At 27.5% G+C, this 15,830-nt stretch overlaps 3 protein-coding genes across 5 annotated transcripts; 1 reads left to right on the plus strand and 2 right to left on the minus strand.

Moving 5' to 3' along the window:
• The first annotated feature begins 772 nt into the window (after positions 1-772).
• Positions 773-1,720, plus strand: LOC148563142 (peamaclein-like). Its single transcript, XM_088489360.1, has 2 exons — positions 773-1,025; positions 1,190-1,720. Exons 1-2 carry the CDS (start codon positions 944-946, stop codon positions 1,372-1,374), a joined length of 267 nt encoding a protein of 88 aa, XP_088345486.1. The 5' UTR covers positions 773-943; the 3' UTR covers positions 1,375-1,720.
• Positions 1,721-2,984: 1,264 nt separating this feature from the next.
• On the minus strand, positions 2,985-6,558 carry LOC110263648 (E3 ubiquitin-protein ligase APD1-like). Of its 3 annotated transcripts, XM_021105318.2 has the most exons (8): positions 6,349-6,458; positions 5,975-6,198; positions 5,469-5,565; positions 5,280-5,357; positions 4,728-4,948; positions 4,557-4,644; positions 3,657-4,002; positions 2,985-3,121 (listed from the first exon to the last, which is right to left on the minus strand). In XM_021105318.2, exons 2-8 carry the CDS (start codon positions 6,125-6,127, stop codon positions 3,043-3,045), a joined length of 1,062 nt encoding a protein of 353 aa, XP_020960977.1. In that variant the 5' UTR covers positions 6,128-6,198; positions 6,349-6,458; the 3' UTR covers positions 2,985-3,042. The 3 variants fall into 3 exon arrangements, with proteins under 3 accessions (XP_020960977.1, XP_088345488.1, XP_088345487.1); XM_088489362.1 differs by having other exon boundaries at positions 5,280-5,565; positions 6,353-6,558; XM_088489361.1 differs by lacking the exon at positions 5,280-5,357.
• A 1,440-nt stretch (positions 6,559-7,998) lies between these two features.
• LOC110263649 (pumilio homolog 12-like) lies at positions 7,999-11,601 on the minus strand. Its single transcript, XM_021105319.2, has 5 exons — positions 10,889-11,601; positions 10,103-10,265; positions 9,791-9,954; positions 8,642-8,900; positions 7,999-8,115 (listed from the first exon to the last, which is right to left on the minus strand). Exons 1-5 carry the CDS (start codon positions 11,599-11,601, stop codon positions 7,999-8,001), a joined length of 1,416 nt encoding a protein of 471 aa, XP_020960978.1.
• Positions 11,602-15,830: the final 4,229 nt, after the last annotated feature.

Below are 15,830 nucleotides of genomic sequence, written 5' to 3' on the forward strand. Positions count from 1 at the left end.
AAATGATTGTATTTATTTTTGAGAACAAGATAAAATAAAATATTAAGAATATAAAAAACAGACACAAAATTTAATATTTTTATATTATATTTAATAAAAAAGTATAATAAGTTATAAAAATATAATTGATTTTCATTTTTTTATTAAAAAATTTAAAATAAAAAATATAATAATAAAAAATATAATTATATTTTTTATTAATATTTTTGTATTATTTAAACATAAAATATATTAATTTAATGTCTCTAAATATTAATAAAATATCTCTATCTATATTTCATCTATCAAATATAATTTTATGTCTTTATATTTCTATCTCAATGTTCCATCCCTTTAAACAAATACTCCATCCTTTTAAACAAATACAAGCAAGGAGATGATTAAAATGTACAAACCTTCGCCCATCTATACTAACTTACATTGGTATAATAATTTATTAAAAAAAAATCTAGGGACAGCAACTTTGTTAAATTCTGGCAAGCATGTAACCAGTAAAGAAAAGTAAACCATTAGATGAAATGTCACACCAATCTCACACCATTAAAATTATCATTGATGACTATTTGATGGCTACAAATCACAAAAGTTACTGCCCTAGTATTCCTCATTTATTAATTAATAATAAATTCTTAAATATAAAACTCGAATTTCGAAAAGAATGAGAGTCAAAGAATTTAACTATCTATAGGGAACGGTATAATGTAACTTTTTGTATCTTCCATGTATTTCACCTACCCTTCACTCGGTGCTATATAAATAAGTGCACTCCCTACTTCACATTCCCACAATCCAACGACACATTATTATTCAGTGCCACTCTCATCTAATTAACTACTCCATATATATCTTACAATCACTCAAAAGAGTTCTTTCTTCATCTTCTTCACTTCCCCATTTTCTCAATTATTCAACAATATATAATAATCTCTCAAAGCCAAAGAACATGAAGCTATCTTTTGTAACTCTTCTTCTTGTGTGCCTTGTGCTCACCTCTTCTTTCTTTGAAGCCTCAATGGCTCGTCCAGGTATATATATTTATATTATTTAAAAGAAATTAAAATTAAATATTTCATTTCATTTGCTAGTTAATTAAAGTGGGTCATATACATAACATTTTATTCCAACCAATAATAAACACTTTTCTATGGTATATATATAATGAAATTTGAATTTATTTTATGTGATATAGTTTTGTGTGGGGCAAAGTGTGCAAGGAGGTGTTCAAAGGCAGGGATGAAGGACCGGTGTTTGAGATTCTGTGGGATATGTTGCAGCAAATGCAAGTGTGTACCTTCTGGAACCTATGGCAATAAACATGAGTGCCCTTGCTATAGGGACATGAGGAATTCTAAGGGCAAACCTAAGTGCCCTTAATTCAATTCATTCTTTCTTATTATAATATTATACCATCTTTCGTTTCTAGTTTTTTATTCTTAAATTATCGATCCATTTTAATTTCAAGAATTTCAACTAGAAACTTAATATGTTATAATTAATAAGCCATATGTTATAATTATTATTCCATTAAGGACCCTTATTATTAGCATATTATATATTAAATTTATTTTTCCTTTATTTTGTTTATGAAATTATGATGTGTATTATTATCAGTGATCTTTAATTTTTGGGTATATTTGTGTATGGGAATAAATGTGGGTCCTATATATTTTGGTAGTGTGTATGCATGTGAATTATTATTAATTATTATTTTGTCTTATTATTTGGCTTTGTTTAGTTAATAAAGGTAATATTTAATTATTTTATAAGAAATTTTACTTAAATTTTTATCTCTCTTTTTGTCACAATATTTCTTATATTTTCCTTTGTCCGTATCCACTATCCACTAAGAGTTTTATTATGAGATAGAAATCCTTGGGTTAGAATTTATAGAAGAAAAAGTAAGTGGTCCAATTAGTGAAGCATGTGGGAGCAAACAAATAATAATGCTTTGTTCGTACTTGGTAAATCAAAGAGGATCCAGATTTATTGATAGGGAAAATTGTATTGTACTGTGATAAATTAAAATTTATTTTCTGCCCTTTAAAGTGTACTATATATTTGATGTAGTCATATTTTTAAATCGTATAAATATTTTTTTATTTTTATTTTTTGGTCAGTGGTGGATATTGTAACGGTGAGGTAGGTAATAATAAGGAGTAGAGGAGAAAGAGAAATTGGGAAAATTGTAACGGTGAAAAAGAAATTTAAATTATTAATAGTAAGTTATTATTTTTATTTATAAAATTTATAATGTGACAAATTTATTTATAAACAAAAGAAATTAATTATATCCTCATGAAAGATAAATAAATTATTATTTTTACTTATAAAATTCATCTATAAATAAAATTAATGTCTTGGTGGTAATTTTGTAAATGGAAACCATTTTTAATATAAAATTAATTTTATTATTTATAGATAAATTTTATGGGTGTTTTAAATTTTTATGGATGAAAATAATCATTTATTTTTTTTTTATAAATATAACAATTTACATTGTTCAAACCCAAGACAAAATATATTAATCCATCGAAATAATGCTAGGTAATCAATAAATTTTTTTTGAATAAGATGAATAACCACCAATCAAATCAAAACACACTATATATACCTTCAAATTACCCTCTTAAATCTTAATATTAGAATAACCTACCATTCGTACACCTAGTAAAATGAACATTCGATATATTAATTGTTCACATTATTTAATATTTTCATTGTCTGTCTATAACTCACAACTTTAAATATATTGTCCAACACTTATTTTGCATTATACTCTCAAGGCAAAATAATAAAATAATAAAGACACATATATTATATCTTTCAAGAGGAAAAAAAAGTGATTTGAAAAAAAAAAATTTGATAGCGAAGAGAGCTCAAAATCGAAATCATAGCTAGTAACTCATTCCCTAGAAGCTTGATGGGAAATAAATAAAAAATAAAAAAAAGTAAGCTATATGGGAATAATTAAAGTGAATCATGGAGTAACACTACTAATCAATACACACATACATTATTAATATGATAACATTTTGACAAAGCCTAACTCATAAATAATCTTCGCACTTTGTGAATGAGCCTTCTGCACACAGGGCACACTTTGCTCTCTCCATCCACAATCCTGAAAAATTAAATATGGACTCTAAATAATTGAAAATCTACATTTTTTATTTTTATTTTTGAGACACGGATATGAAATTACAAGATACCACAATTTTTTTTTTAATTTAACATATAAAAGTTAGTAAAATAGTTAACGTAAAGTATTATAAAGACAATACAATGTACTTTATTAATTGCTTAATAGAATTTTACTTACTTAGGTATAAAAAACCGAAGAATTAGTATTAAAAAGAATATTAAATCTAAAAATATATTTAAATTATGAGACTTAATATGCATATAAAAATTTGATTTTTATGTAATGAAAGTGTAAAAAAAATTTACACAGATATCTAATCGTGTATTATTATGTCAGTAAAAATAACTAATTTTAAATTCACTAATTAAAAACTCATCTAAATGCACAAATTTCATTAGATGGTCGTATAAAATTCTTTATATTATCAGTATATTAAAATTGAACTTAGTATATAAATATATAATAGAAATTCTAGGGATTAATTTAATTATATAAAGTATGAATGCATATATACCTCTTTGCACAGGGAAAGCAAGTGGCAGAGTGGCCACAAGGAACAAAGAAGCAATTTCTTTGTTCATCATAGCAAATGACACACAATTTCTCATCATATAATTCCTCTGAGGAGCAACTAGAACCATCTTCTGATGATTCTTCTTCTTCATCATTTTTTGGATTTGGCTTCACATGATGATGATGCATCATTGGTTCAGTAATTTCTTGTGATGAAGAAACTAATACATTATTATTGTTGTTGCTTGTGTCAATTGTAACATTACTATTGTGATTATCATTATCATTTTGATTATCATAACCTCCAAGGCATCTCAGTATCATGAAGATAACAATTATACAAAGTCCTACAAATTTAAAACAGGGCAAGTAAACTCTTTAGTTTAGTATAAAACATTATCTATTAGGCATTCCATTCCACAATTAAAATATATAAATTTAAAATAATTAAACCTTTAATCTTGTTGGGCTAAATGCGTTTGCTTGATTTTCATGCTCCCCTAACCCTAGCCCTTTTAAACCTAACAAATTTCATCTTCCACAAGGGAAAAAAAAAAAAAAAAAAGAGAATAATATCATCTCTCAAAATTTTAAAATGACAATTTTGATCCTGGTTAATGTTAAAATGTATGTTGTCGAAATTGATTACAAAGATATGACAAATTTTGCAAATTACAACTGAATGGAGGGTTTATTAACAGTTTTTTCCAAAAAAAAATCATATATCAAAGACAATTTTGATATAAAAGTGTAAGGTTTTTGAGAATTGACCTATTTTAATTTTACCTTGTGGATTAAAATAAAAAAAATTCAACGAATTTTATTATGTACTAATAATTGGCACAAATTTTAATTCAACAATCTCCCATATCTCGAATACGAGATTTTAATTCAATTTTACCTAAAATAGCTATGTAGGCTATCACACGAGTAATGAACGAAACTTCAACAAACCATTCTCCGTCATTGTCGTCATCGTTATCATCTACCTGTAATCAATTCATCATAAAATTTTATAGACATGATCTACATTATATTAGGCTTTTTTAGTATAGTAGTATTAACATCTTACATTTTTTGGTGCAGTTAGAATGAGATAATATGTGTTGGGGAAGAGGAGGCTAAATGTGCATGATCCATTGATAGAAGAGTAGATGTTGTTGGCTTTGGTGGTATCATAAATCTTGGCAGAGACATTAACATTCAAGTTTAATACTATGTTCTTGTCATTCATGTTTAGAACTCCAATTTGGTACCTATCATCTTCCTCAATCATGTATTCAGCCTCATTACCTGTTAGCATTTGTAATATTATGATATTAATGACATATATATGTTACTCCATAAATTAAACCTGCCTATAATTAAGTAAGTAGAGATAATTAGTGTTAACGTTACAAGTGTGAAAAATGCATGAAATTAGTCTCACATAAAAATTAAATTAAATTAAATTTTTTTATTTTAAATTATAAAATTTTAATTTCTAACTTTAAACCTCAAACCCTCTAACAAAGAAGAATTAAACAAAAATTAGTTTTATAATAAAAAAATAATTAATATTAACTAATTAAAAATTAATTTCTAAGCTTATTTTTTTTTATTATGGCAAGATCAATATAATCACCATTGATTGTCTCACGAATGGCAAGTGTATCAAGGGAGAATGTTTGTTGAGGCACCATTTTTTCAAATCTCCTTTCTCCTATGATCACAACAATAAAACTTTCATGAAACAAAAGAAATAATATTAATCTCTTAAGAGGAAAAAAAAATAAAAATAAAAAGCACTTTGAAATTTCATCTGATATATAACCTTTAATCACCATCCCTTCAAGCTGATTCCTGCTACTTGCTTGTGCTTCCCACCTCATACGAATTCTAGAACCCTTATTTAACCACAAAGAAAATCCCTAAAAATGAAGAATTAAACATTATATTAATCAGTTAGTTTTTTCTTAATTAACACATATTTAACTTAGCATAATATCCATAGATTCAAATTTAATATCTTTTTAGTATAAAAATTATTTACGCAATCATATAAATATGTATTGACATATTAGTTGTTAGAATATAATTAGGATTAATTAGAATTATTTAGTATATCTGAATATTATTATAGAATATTACATCTTTATTATTATTACCTATAAATATCCTTTTATATTGTATCATTTCAGACAATTTAATTATACTCAATAATATACAAATCCTTCCTCCAATTTAGTCTCTTGTTTCTAATATCAGTGAAAAAAAATTAGACCTTTTGTATTACAAATTAAAATCTTAAATATGACAACATATAGCGACGCAATTTACCTTGCGAGTATTTCTGGGAACAACTAAGAATCTTGAAGTGGTCCAATTTGTTTGGGAAATTAACTCAGGCTTCTCATTAAAGGCATAAAGAACAAGATTGTTGTGATCATTTCTCACTTCAATTTTCTCCACAAGAACTGAACTTGTCTTCATCAAACGCGATGAACTCGGACCAAGAACCAAGCGAGAATTACCATAATACCCATATTGGATACTTGCCAAAACTGCATTAAAAAAAAAGAGAGGATGTTAGACAGAGTAGTGAATACATAGAATGCCAATGTATCAGGATCCTTTCATGTTATGTAACGTGAAAACACAACATGAAAGGATCCTGATTCGTCTCGAATATTAAAATTCGATGAAAATTTTACATGCCACAAAACCAAACGACTAAAGGAACAAGCATGCATGCCAAAGTTTGTTGCCATCTTTGAGAGTAGCCATGGTTTGAAGTGGAAAGAGACATCATCAACGGTGTTCTGTGCATGGCTTAATTAATTAATTAATTACTTTGTTGTTGACACTGAGAAAAAGAAGAGAGAAATTGATGGATAGAGTATGATGAAGTAAAAGAAGAGACGAATTGAAGAAGAAATGTAGGTGAAAATTAAAGGTTTAAGGCTTATTAATTTTCCATAGTGTAGTTGCTATTGGTTCATCTAATGGTCAACGCAATGCAATAGTCAAAGGTTTGGTTAGTTAGGGAATATTTGAATGGTAAGTATATTGTGTGACTGGTATTTGACGACAAAGCTATAATTCATCTACAATTTTATTCCATGCATACACAATACTAAAACATAAACACAAAATTAGGATATAGCTAGAAATATTTTTTGTTAAAAAAAAAAAAGGAAAATAGTATAGGGTGTGATTCACTTTTCTATCTAATCATTATATATGGATTTAGTAGTTTATAATGGGCGTTTCACTATCTGGATGAGGATATAGAAATAAAAATGTTTGATGAACACAAAAATCACATATTACATTAACTATTATGTATTTATATTATGTCTATTATGCGTGTATTTTTACATATATTTTTAATAAAATAATTAACCATTAAAAAAATTAAGCAGGTGTTCCGGTGTAGTTGATCGCCCTTGAGTATAAGTTGTCCAGTTTAAATCACATTTAAATAAAAATTTTATGATAATATAATTATAAAAACTCGCCCAGTCCCTACATTTAATAAAAATAATGTGCCCAATAATCCAAATTAATATTCACAACACACCCACCAATTCAACTTCTTCTATAGACTAAATTTTTTAAAGTGGTTTCCGATTTACAATTTTTAATATTTTAGTCTCTCAAATTTAAAATTATCTATATTGGTTCTTGAAGTTCAGTTCTGATATCATATTGATTTCTGAACTCTTTTTAGTACTAAATTAATAAATTAAGTGTTGAATTAACTTTAACTTGTCATGCTGTACACATGGCTAAACAGCGATGTTTCATTTTGACACTTAAACAAGACAAAAATAAAAAGAGAAAGAAGAGTTTATATAATATACAAATCATTATATTTCATTTCATTTCTAAAATAACCTCATTTTTACCTTATTTAAGAGCGAAAACAAAAATATGCTATTTAGCCATGTATCTAGTATGATAAGTCAAATATAGCTCAGCATTTCATTGGTTGACTCAAACGCTGAAAATGATCCAAAGACCAATATGATGCTTAGAATTGGATCTCGAAAACTAATATAGTAAATTTTGAATATGAAAGACTACAATAGTAAAACTCGTAAATCTCAAAGACCACAATGAAAATTTAGTTCCATCTCATCATACATAATAAAAGGATCTTTTGTATAGTCAAACCTCTACATACAATTAATTTCATGCAGCAAATTCTTCTCCCGCAACAAAGTGAACCCAAAAAAATTGGAAGAAAATACTTGAAACTAGGAAGAAAATAACACGACAACAAATAAAGAGGTGCAGCTCCTAAGAGTTATGTGTGATATTACAGAGTTTACATATCAAAACATAGTCATTTATGTCTACTAAACGTGACATAGGAATTTCCTCAATCTACCAAGTAGTTTCTTGCCATAATGGTTGCTACGCATCATTGGAGAATGTTGTTTAATCACCTTAAGCAGTTCCTCTTGTGTGCCACCCTGCTTAATTGTGCACAAATATTTAAAAAAAAAATGTAATTATAGCGCATATCATACTACTAGAAGCACATTTTTTCACATATCTTAGTGGATTCAATGTTTATTAAAGGTTTATGCAAATTTTTTTTATGGTAGAAGCTCTCGACCACAAAATAGAAGGTTTATAGCACAAAGTACTTATCAAGCAACAAACAGACAAAACAAAAGAAAAAATAAAAACAGAAAAAAATTCTCATCTTATATCTCTTCGACATTGTCATCAAGATCAAATTAAATTTAAAAAAGAAAATCACACTGTCATCACCACACTTAAATTTATTTTATTTATAACTAATAATAACAGAATAATACTCTTGCCTTGTTAGATAGTGCATGAATTGTAATAACTTTGACTAACTAAACTAGTTTTCAAAGTTTGATTATAATAAATTCTCACTAACCAACAATTTTACTTTATTTCAACAAGTTTCATGGGCTATTAAATAAAATAAACATTGTGTAATGTAAGAAAGATGCTGGCACTGACCTTGGAAACTATGACTGCAGAACTGATGACAAAATTAGCATATGGATCCACAAGAAGCATTGAGACATTTGGATAATGTAGCAACTCTAAGATAATGCTCCTTGAATGGCTTTCCCCTGAATCTTGGAAGAACTTCTCCACAACATTGCTACCATACTTGTTGCATGACATTGACACAAACTTGCCTTCTAGCTGTTTCATCAGACTCTTTGTCACTCTTGCTATTTTCAGTGACACTAAATGTTGCACCACATAGTTCCTGATTCCATATATATGCAAGAGATGTGTGGGAAGTAAGAACTTTGAAAGAGAATTTGGAGAGTTAAAAAATTTGAAGTTGCATTCAATTTGATCCTTAAAATTTTAATGGACTCAAATTGAACCCCGTAATTTATAATTGTAACTCACATTAACCCTTGAGCTAATCTCCGTTAACAACAACGTATTGATTTGGTATAATAACTTGTTATGATTTGGATTCCTCAACTAAGTTCCATGTGATCAAGATTTATTAGAACTCTACAAGCTTGATTGTTGTTCCCAAAGCCGCAAAATTTTTAAATTGAACTTGTTATTATGGTTTTCGTGAGGATGTTGAGGAGCCAATCAAGCTCCTAAAGATCTAGTAAGTCTTAGTCATATGAAACCTAGGCGAAGAGTTCAAATATTAGCAAATTAACGCGCAAAATCAGCACGCCATTTACGAAAATCAGTTAGAAGCTAACGTGAGTTATTATGGTAAATTTTGGGGACCAAATTAAGTCCATTATAATTTTAGGAGTCAATTTGAGTCCGACTTCAAATTTCGAGAATCAAATCGAGTATTAACTCGAATTCGGATGATGAAGATTACTTTCATATTTTACTTTATGGAAAAGTCTAGGGGCCAGCAATTTTATTGAATTTTGGCCAACATGTAACCAGCAGAGAAATGTGAGCCATTAGATGAAATCTCATACCAATCTCACACCATTATATCATCATTGATGGCTATTTGATGGCTACTAATCACAAAAATTGCTGCCCCCTAACATTGCTCTTACTTTATCATTAGTACACTTATTAATGTCCTATTTATATCACAATAAAAACGTTGTAGAATCTTTATGACATGAATCAAACACGTTTCATAACGAAGAAAACACAAACCCATAACAGTTTTCGGCGAGGAGTGGAGCATTTAGTATGATCCCAGCCATCAATAAATCTTTGGATTCACCGGGAGCATGGTCAACAAATTGCTGAATTACACAGCAACCACTTTTATCTGTTGCAATCTTGAAACAGTTGGTTGCTACAATGTTCAGCATATACTGCAAGGAAAAGCTCTATAATCAATAAACAATCACTTAAGCCAGAATGGAACACTCTGATTCTTTTCACACAAAGATTAACCAATCATATGATGAAAACCATGCAACCCCACTAATCAAAACAAATGAAGTGATTGAAGACATTTACCTTAGTATCTTCACTTGAGAAATGCTTGACACAGTGATCAACCACATGAAGACCATTCGTGTTAGTAGACAAAGCAACAACACTTGGTGTCAGCGCCGACATTATACATAATCTTTGTTCTTGGTTTGTTACATGCTCCAATAACTTCTGAACAGACCTAGTACTGCATTCAAGTTTGAAAAGAAAACAAAGCATCAATTAGAAAAACTTGCATTAAGTTTGTTTGTACCTGTGTGATATGAAAATCTTGGTTGGCTAATTGATACCGGAACTAACAAGTTAGTTGTCTAATTGTTCTTAAAACATTGGGAGATAGAAATTTGTTTACATGAAGAGAAAAATAAAAATATAAATAAGATATCTTTATTATCAAATTTGATTTAATTTTGTGAGATATCTCTCTAAATGTCTCTTATTAAAACATGATATCAATATAAATAAACAAGCATGTTAAAATACAAAATACAATAATAAAAACAAATTAAATAATATATATATACAAATATATGATAATTATTTTTGTTGTTATTTTTTGTGTATACATCATATGTATCTTTTGTCTCCAAATCCATTTTCAAAAACATGTCCATCAAAATATAGACATGAGAGTACATATATAGGGTTTGTTTACTAACACAAAAATGATAAAAGATACAATCATACACAAACACTCATTGTAAACATGTATTTTATGTTTCTCTAAAATGCTAAAACACAGATTTCTAATTTGAGACACTAGTAAGTCTAAAAAACAAGAATAGTGAATAGAGGAAAAGACATACATACCCATGAATGTCAAGGCAAAGATTCACAAACTTAAGGACATTCTTAGTCGCATTGAAAACAATGGTAGTGATTTGTTCCTCACTGCAAATCTCAACCAACTTCTGAAAAACGTAGTTCCCAAAAGAGTGCCCCATCAACTCAATCACATTATGATCAACAAGCTCTTGGAAAAAAACAAAAACCTCTTCCTTTGATGTTAACCCTTTCATGGTGTCCTGCAAAACCCTGCATCCACATTGAGTCTTAGCCAAATCCAGAATCTTCCCCCTCAAATAATTCACGGACGAACAAGGACGCTGAGACCAATAACTCTGTGGACTCCTAGTACCATTGAAATTCCGATGAACATTTCTTCTGCTATTATTAGCATTGATCATCAAAGACTCATTCATTGGAACTGTGTTAGAATGTTGCATCGATGGAGGCACCAAATAGGATGAAGGATTAGGAGAAACAAAAGGGTACTTGTATTCGTACCCTTCTTCTTCTTCATCGAAGGTTGACCGTTGACCAGAAAAATCAGGATTATTATTGTGGGGTGTTAATGAAACACGAGAAAAAGCCTCTTGAAGCTGAAGGGTATCAATATCAATAACCCGATGATTCTTGTAAAAGGGTATCTGGTTTTGCCCCTCAAAAGCATGATAACGATGATGATGAAGGCAGTGATCACGTTCACATAGATAGCAAGAAAAACAAGGGTGGTTGAACATGGTTGAAGAAGCAAGAGAAAAAGGGGTTTGAAGTTTGAAGGCTTGTTAGTGAAGGCAAGGTACATATATAGAAGGAGAGAAATTAGGAGGAAGGTGTGATATTCTTTTACTTAATGGTCATTTATGAATTTGATTCTATAATTAATAATAGTTAGAAGAGGGTGTGGTTGCAATGACTTTGATTCTGCTTTGTGCATGCAATATATGGCAAGTTTACATGGTCTGCCGAAACTACCTGGAAAAACAATGAGAGAGAACCAAAAAGATTATAACACAGTCAAAGCTTTATGCTGTACTTGCATTCAGATATTCATCGAGGGGGACATGCTTTTTAAGTTTTACTTCTTTTGTTGGGTTATACATAGCATCAAATAGAGTTTTTATATATATATATATAATACTTGTCAAATTATTTTATTTTAAGAAAAAGTAAACATCTAAGTCTAAACTCCTCTTCGATTTGACAAAGCAAATAATTTTATTCATAAAAATAATGATATTACATTTAAATGATATGAAATTGCAAAAATAGTTCTCATCGTGTTTTCTAACTAACCTTCTTAAGTATGAGCTATTGTTTTCTGTAGCTGAAAAACAATTATCTACCTTATGCAATTTTAAGAATAACATTTAGACTTTGTTTCCATATAGGAAAGATGAAAAGAAAGAAAATAAGAAGGAAAAAAATGAAAGGAGAGAAAATAGAAGAAAAAGTGAAATTATTTGTGTGCTGTTTGGACGAAGAGAAAATGAATAGAAAGAAAATATTTTTTTTGTTTTAATAAAAAAATTATAATAGTATAAAATTATATTAATATCTTTATAATAAAATAAAATATAAATATTTTTATTTATTTATATTTTATTATATTTATAAATATTATAAATTTATATATTTAATTTAAATTATTTATTTAATACATATATAATATTTAAATATAAATTTTTATTATAATAATATATTAAAACTAAATTTATATTAATAATTATTAATAATAATATAACTGTAGATAACATTATAAATACACAAAAATATATATTTTTTTATTTGTAATGGATGAATATTTTTTTTGGTAAGATCCACACACAAAAAATTTTCATTATTTCTATTTTCTTTGACATCTAAATAAACGAAAATAAAATTTTTTATTTATTTTTTTTTCCTTATTTTTTCTTAAACTAAACATAGTGAAATTATTTTTAGAACTTTAATAATTTGTTTTTATTATTAATTATTATATCAACATCATTGTTGATAATTGTTATTCGGAGAGAAATTATGAAGTTAATAAATCGAGTCATTTTGTTAGATTGACCGATGTTTCTTTCTTTAGTTTATCTATGTTTCTAAGTATTTTAGAATGAGAACTGCTAGTTATTTTTAAAAGGGTTATGCTATGTGTACACTAAAATCAGCTACCAAAATCAGCTATCAGTATAAAATATATGTTGGAATATAAATATACATTAAAAATAAATTAAACTACATATACATTTATACACAAATACATTGGTAGCTAATTTTAGTGATTGATTTTAGTGTACAAACTTTTTGAAATTACGTTCAATCGAGTTTTTTTTTCTGTGTCTTTTTCCTTTATTTTAACAAAAAAAATTTATTATTTATCTTTAAACTATTGGATCAAATAATTAAATTTAGTTATGGAACATCACTATTTCAGAATATCACTTATTTGCACAAAATAAGTAATATTTATGTATTTTTTTTCATTTATATCCGTAGAGAATATTTTATTATGTATTTAGCTTTTATAACTTACAATGAATACAAAATTTAATTTATACAATTTTATACATTTATTAAGATGTATATATTTTTGAATGTCATCAATCTATGTGTTATCTATAATATTGATTTTTTGACAATTATGTAAAATCTTTAAAAAAATTATAAAGTGGGGAAAGAGTATGGATAAGAAAGACGAAAAAGAAGATGATAAAAGGTCCAAAATATTCACAAAAAAGGTAAGTGCAAATATCACACTAGTTGTTACCAAAGCTGTGTTATGCAGATTCAGTTTTGTTTTTCTCTCTCTAGGCTGTGTCACCTATACATGTGGACTCATCCTTGACCATCGCTTTCACCTTCACCCCAACTCACTCTTGTGCTAGCAGAACAGTGAGTGCCCTTCCCCTCTTTTTTTTTTTTTTCAATAAATACCCCTGTCAATACCTTTCTCTTTAAAATAAATAAATAAAAAAATTAAATAAATAATTTTAATATTAATATTCATTAATTTTATTATCTCAATATAATAAAAATAATTTATATATATCTATTAATATATATAACAATGTATAAAGAGAGATAAATATTTTGTTACGCATTATGTATCTTAGATCGGCTAATTTTTTTTATATTGTATAAATATATGTGTAATACATTGTTATAAGAAGATTAAGTGTTTTTTTTTATATGGTGTTTTATTCAAATCGGACGGTCCGATTTGTTTGAAAAAAAAGTAAAGTACAAATCGGAGGGTCTGATTTGTTTGATAAAAAAAAAACTACAAATCGCATGGTCCGTTTTGTATTTTTAATTTTTTTTTATTTTTTGAAATTGAAATCGGACGGTCCGATTTCAACAGTAAAAATTTTTTTATTTTCAAAAACACAAATCGGACCATCCGATTTGTGATTGTTGATTTAAAAAATGAAACAAATCGGAGGGACCGATTTGTTCACACCATAACAATGAAAAACTCATCTTTTCTCCCATCATTGTGAGATGCACTCAGCTCTCTCCCACACAAAAAATAATAAGCGTCTTAGATCATGCCTCTTATTTATATTTGGTCAAGGTTTACTTTTTCAAGTTTTATTAATAGTGAGTCCAACCTTAAAAATTAAGTACTGTCCACTATTAATATTTGCAAGTCTGCTATGTATACAAGTTTTTTTGGCTTATAAGCTATACAAGTTGTTTCAAGTCCAAGAAAAAAACACGCGCACCACTCTTTTAGAATCAAGCGTCTAATGCACGTGCCTTAATCACCTTTCCACAACACGTTCACTCTTTCTCTTCTTCCTCAATCAAAATGCAAACCGTCAAGATTCAAGAGACATTCGAAACAAACTATAATTCTGCAGAAACGTTCCAACTCCTCGCAAAGAGTAGAAGAAATCAATAAGAAAAGATACAAATCTCTATAAAAAATTACCAGAAAAATCAAGAAACATTATTCAAGATACTGTTTTACTGTTCTTCTAGATTTTTCTTCTAGATTGTCTCTGTCATGTACCTCATCCTTAACCAGCAAAATATTAAAAGATTTCAAGAAGAAATATACTGTCTCCCCCTATTTTGGGTGTATTTCTTAAATTCTTTGGGTGTATTTATGTAATCGTTTGGCTGTATTTATGTAATCATTTGGGTGTATTTATAAAGTTCCATTATCTTCAAAACAATTTCAAAGCTTGATTTCAGAAACCATGAAAATCGAAAAAAAAAAACGAAGCAAAGAGAGAGCGCACGAAGGAGATCCAACAAATTTGGTAAGAAACTCGAAAAAAGAAACGAAATCTTTTGAAAAATAGAAGTTATTATTTGCGCGTTAATTGATTTAAAAGTCTGTTAAAGAGGCACGTAACATAAGCAGCGCGTTTAGTGGGTTTCGTTCTCTTCAAACTTGTAAAACTTGTAAACGCAAAATACTTGTACGTAGAGATTTTCTCTAATATTTGAATGACTCAAAATTTTCTCTATGTTGAATATAAGTACCAATAATAATAATAATAATAATAATAATAATAATAATAATTCAATTAATTAATTAATTATCTAAAATTAAGCATATTTTTTCAAACATAAATAAAATTATTAGTATTTAACATTTTTTCGTAAAATATTTGATCGACATAACATATATAATTTAATTATTTTATTGTTTTATTTAATTTAATTTTAGCCTTATATATAATAATTGTTTATGCCAAAAAAATTCTACAACAAATATGATAGAGTATCAATTCTATAGTTAAATGAGAAAAAATGTATGAATAATAGATTTATAAAAAATAAACATTATCTATATTTGTGTATAAAGAGAGTTGTAGTTGTTTGAACATTTTGTCTTTTTTATAATTTTGTTTTGTCTTTCTCGAAATTTAAGTAAAAGATTTAAGTTGGTCTATTCAAGTTACATTTTTTTATAAATTTTTTAAGTATTAAATTATAATTCCTTTTTATTATACAAAAATAATCAATA

This window comes from Arachis ipaensis, chromosome B6 (genome assembly GCF_059453495.1).
Source record: "Arachis ipaensis isolate K30076 ecotype BB chromosome B6, ASM5945349v1, whole genome shotgun sequence".
NCBI classification, from domain to species: domain Eukaryota; kingdom Viridiplantae; phylum Streptophyta; class Magnoliopsida; order Fabales; family Fabaceae; genus Arachis; species Arachis ipaensis.